Genomic DNA, 4,634 nt, shown 5'->3' with positions numbered 1-4,634 from the left:
TAAACATAATTAAACTAGTGACAATACACGACGACGAAACTGCGAAGAATTCACGACGAAGTCGAAAATTTCAGCAAACTCGTTGAAGTCACGTAGTTAGTGCTGCGCAATTTCAGAATGCAGCAGGGCTCGAGGGCGAAGAGAACGGGTAGGCGCGTAGAGGCTGATTTGCGCTAGTAGCTCCGGATCATCATACCCAGCCAGCAGAATGTCAAAGAAGGTAGCCTGCGCTGTATGTCTCCGATGTGTTAAAGTATTGAGTCCTAAAAGACGACAAAGGTCCTTGTATGGTGGCAGGTTTAACGGATCGTTCCACGTCAATTCACGTAACGCATATCGTATGAATCCTCCGTCCTAAGACTCCACGTAGCTTGATGAGGGTACCAAACGACGTCTGCGACAGATTTGTATCGTCTTTCTTTGTACTACTATTTTTAGTCTTAATTTTTTTCAGTCTACCGTTATGTCTTAGATAATGAAAACGTTTGATTGAAGGCACTAATCAAGGCTTCAGTTGATAACATTTAAGATGAAACCAACAAATTGTCTTCCAAACTGTGTTCGAAGTGTGTTATCTGAATGAATTAGTCGTTTTTTGATGTGCAATTCAATTGTTTACTAGTGTCTTTTCAAACACTGTTCTACGAGGATGGCTTTTCATGGAAGAGCGTTTGCATACGTTGCTTTAATTACTTTGCTGAATGGAATTATTTGTGTGAACCACAGCACGTTTAAAAAGTGCGAACAAAGTGCCTTTTGTCGGTAGGTTTAGCAAACTCTAGGCAATTGTGGTAGATATACTTCAAAATGTATGGTATTATTTTTTACTTGCAGCCGGCTTCGTCGAACTGCACCACAGGAAAGTTCCTTCATAGCGCAAATTGACACACTACAGGTGATCGAGAATGTAGTGATGCTGGACCTTCTGGATACCGATACGTCCCACTGGTACACGCTAGCATTGAGTTCTGTTAACGAGAAAAGTTTTCATTTTGAAATCGACGAGAAGCATCCATTGAATAGAAGATATCGAGTGCAAGATTCTTTGGCTCATAAGCTTACAATTCGGAACATTACCGTAGAGAGCCAATATCCTACCATCGTGATCGTCGATGGCGACAAAGTAGCACACATTCATCAATCTCCATTCCGTATGGATTTCCATTACGAAAACAAATTGTTTGTTTCAGTGAACTCCAGAGGATTATTGAATGTTGAACGGCTGCGTGAGAAACCTGACAATCCTCCTGAAGGCGAGTGGGAGGAAGAGTTTAACGGTTTCATTGATAGTAAACCTAGAGGCCCAGAATCGATGACCTTAGATTTTACCTTCCAACAGGCAGAGGTTATGTTCGGCATTCCAGAGCATGCTGATGACTTCATTCTGAAAGATACGGTGCAGGGAAATAGCGATCCATATCGACTGTACACTTTGGATGTGTTCGGCTATGAACTTGAAAGTAAAATGGCACTTTATGGAGCAGTTCCTGTTATATATGGCCATGGCAAGACCGGTTGCTCTGGGATATATTGGCAGAACTCAGCAGAGACATGGGTTGATGTATTTTTGAATGATATACCGACAGCCAATTTCATTTCCGAGAGTGGCATCATTGATGTTTTCGTATTGATGGGCTCTTCTCCGGTTGATGTGTTTCAGCAATATACGTCTTTGACCGGAACTGCGCCCTTACCTCAGATGTATGCATTAGGATACCATCAAAGCCGTTGGAATTATGATAACGAATCCGATGTTGCGATGATTGATTCTAAATTTGAGGAACACAACATTCCTCTCGATAGCATCTGGTTGGACATTGAATATACGGACGGCAAGCGATATTTCACTTGGGATTACGTTAGATTCCCCAATCCAATACGAATGATAAATAATTTGGAGGCAAACTCACGCCACCTTACAATAATAATTGATCCGCATGTTAAAATCGATCCCGATTACTTCTTCCACAAAGATTGCACTTTTGGAGGATTATATGTGCGAACTAAAGAGCTAGAAGATTTCCAAGGTTCATGCTGGCCAGGACCTTCTAGCTATACGGATTTCCTTAATCCAGAAGCTCGCAAATATTATGCCGATAGGTTTCTATTGTCAAACTTCAATGAATCGACACGTGATGTAGGTATCTGGAATGACATGAATGAACCATCAGTATTCGATGGACCGGAAGTCACCATGCAAAAGGACAATATTCATTATGGCGGGTGGGAGCATCGGGATGTTCATAATTCATATGGTCATTATCATGTGATGGCGACCTATGACGGATTGGTACGACGAAGTGAAGGAACACGACGACCTTTCGTTTTAACTAGATCGCATTTTGCCGGAACACAACGTTACTCTGCTGTGTGGACTGGTGATAATATGGCAGAATGGGGTCATCTGCAAGCATCTCTTAAAATGTGCCTTTCAGCCTCGGTTGCAGGGATTAGTTTCTGTGGGGCTGATGTCGGTGGCTTTTTCAATGAACCGAGTTCAGAACTTTTCTTCCGTTGGTATCAGGCAGCAGCTTTCCAGCCTTTCTTCCGCGGTCATGCCCACGAGGATACTCAACGTCGCGAGCCCTGGTTGTGGCCTGAAAAAGTAAAGCAGATTATTAGGAACGCGATTCAAAAACGTTATCGTCTTCTGCCACTCTGGTACACAATGTTTTACGAGCACGAACGATATGGGGCACCAATTATGCGCCCACTGCTGACTCTATATCCCACGGATGCCCAGGCATTTAAAATTGATTCGCAATATTTACTCGGAGATCAGTTGCTGGTAGCCCCCGTGTTGGAGCCCGGCCAAACTAGCTTAAATGTTTACTTTCCAATGAAAGAAAATGGTCAACCGGATACGTGGTATGACTTTGATGATTACCGTTCATACGGCAACGCCGGATATGTGTCAGTCCCGGTTGATGATTTTAAGATTCCTGTCTTTCAAAGAGCGGGTACAATAGTTGCGGTGAAAAATACTATCAGAAAATCAACTGTATTGATGAAAACGGACCCTTATACGCTACTGGTAGCGTTGGACAATAATGGATCTGCCAAAGGAACTCTGTACGTTGATGATGAGATAAGTTTCGAGTATCGTAATGGCCAATACGTCTATATAGAGTTGAGGTTCGTGAATGGAACACTTTACTCCAGGTAAATTTAATTCAAAAATAACACTAATTGGATGTAGATGAATAACTCTTTTTTGTAGCAAAATTGATGCTAGATCATCGTTCGACACAGCGGTGGTGTTTGAGAGAATCGTTTTCGCAGGATTGCACAAAAAGCCAAACTCAGTAAAACTTGAAGCACCAAATCGTAATTTTACTAGCGTTAATGTGCACACGCGTGATAACATAAGTTCAATCGAAAATTTGGAGTTGTCGGTAAAGGAGGAATGGAAAATATTCTTGCTATAATGGAACCGGGACAGTAGGACCTGTTCTAGAATAAATATTGAGTCAGTTTCGATTTCTTTTATTATCAAAAATACTCGTTATTTATAAATTACACGGTGACACAAAATAAAAAAAAAAATTGAATGTAGTTTTAAAGTGGTCTGATTGATTGATTGTTTAATTTATTAGGGAGTGACTTCAAATTTTGAATTCATTCGTCACTCCCTTAAAGTGGTCTGTTAAAGGTTGTAAATCTCGTCAAATACAACACAAAACCACGTTTGATCAATTTAATATACCCTCAAAATCTTGATTTATAGCTAAAAAAAACTATATTTCAGGACTTTCAGCACAAAAAATGGGAAGGTTGTACCTTCCATTTGAGACTGAGTTTGTAAAAATTGGTCCACCCATCTCTGAGAAACAGAGAAGACATTTTTTTGCCACAGACACACATACATACGTACAGGGCGCAGCAGGAGCACGAAGGACAGGAGTTCAGGGTCTCAACGACCATCCCCTCGGACCTACTGAGAGTTGGGGAGTCTTGCTAGGATGTGGTGGGGTTGGGGCAGTATTGGGCTTTGCTAAACCTTTAAAATGCTAAGATCCTTAGTTTATAGAAATCAAAGATCTTAGCAATAAATGCATCCAGCCCAACCGACACATCAGAATCGACGCCAGTAACATCTTGTTTTTGGCATACTGGTCATTGCGCACGTTAACGGACAGGACACAGATCACGAATTGGACGGCAACTTTGGGCTGACAGACGTGCTGTTCTGTTTCCTGAGTAAGGAAGGATAACATCGATTTGTACCATGAGTGGAGATAGCGGCCCGTAGTTGGGACCGAACAAAATGGAGAGCCTCTCTGAGAAAAAATTCAAAAAAATAACGACGACGACTGCATCTCAGCAACAGGCGGAGAGGCTATCGTGTTCGCAAGAAGAAAAAAACTTGCGACATCGCCAGTATCGAACCAGGTGGCCACCTCGAGTTCGACTAGTGACAATTGTCATGAAATTTAGCAGGAGCTCTAAGGCGCTTTGTGCGTAGCCAGACGTTTACAGCTAAAACTGGTAATAGCACGCCCCAAGTAGGGCTGCAGATTGGGAAGACCAACACGATGGAGCTGAAGAAGAAAATAGAGGAATTCTACCAGTTCATAAAAGATAAGAACAATGTCCACATTAATATTAAGCATTTAGTAACGACTACTAAGTCT

At 41.9% G+C, this 4,634-nt stretch overlaps 1 protein-coding gene across 1 annotated transcript; it reads left to right on the top strand.

Annotated features, from left to right (window-relative positions):
* Window positions 1–637: 637 nt before the first annotated feature.
* Window positions 638–3,520, top strand: LOC131676983 (neutral alpha-glucosidase C-like). The gene is made up of 3 exons (XM_058956452.1): window positions 638–762; window positions 835–3,162; window positions 3,221–3,520. Exons 1-3 carry the CDS (start codon window positions 650–652, stop codon window positions 3,426–3,428), a joined length of 2,649 nt encoding a protein of 882 aa, XP_058812435.1. The 5' UTR covers window positions 638–649; the 3' UTR covers window positions 3,429–3,520.
* The last annotated feature ends 1,114 nt before the right edge of the window (window positions 3,521–4,634 follow it).

The sequence above is a fragment of the Topomyia yanbarensis genome, chromosome 1, assembly GCF_030247195.1.
Source record: "Topomyia yanbarensis strain Yona2022 chromosome 1, ASM3024719v1, whole genome shotgun sequence".
Classification (NCBI taxonomy): Eukaryota; Metazoa; Arthropoda; class Insecta; order Diptera; family Culicidae; genus Topomyia; species Topomyia yanbarensis.
The sequence above is the reverse complement of the archived record's forward strand: the minus strand, read 5'-3'. Positions and strand labels throughout refer to the sequence as shown.

Bases quoted from the DNA above. Each gene is read 5' to 3' on its own strand.
- LOC131676983 (XM_058956452.1), top strand. From the start codon at position 650: ATGGCTTTTCATGGAAGAGCGTTTGCATACGTTGCTTTAATTACTTTG. The intron at 763-834 runs GTAGGTTTAGCA...TTTTACTTGCAG, and splicing joins GAACAAAGTGCCTTTTGTCG to CCGGCTTCGTCGAACTGCAC. The intron at 3,163-3,220 runs GTAAATTTAATT...TCTTTTTTGTAG, and splicing joins AATGGAACACTTTACTCCAG to CAAAATTGATGCTAGATCAT.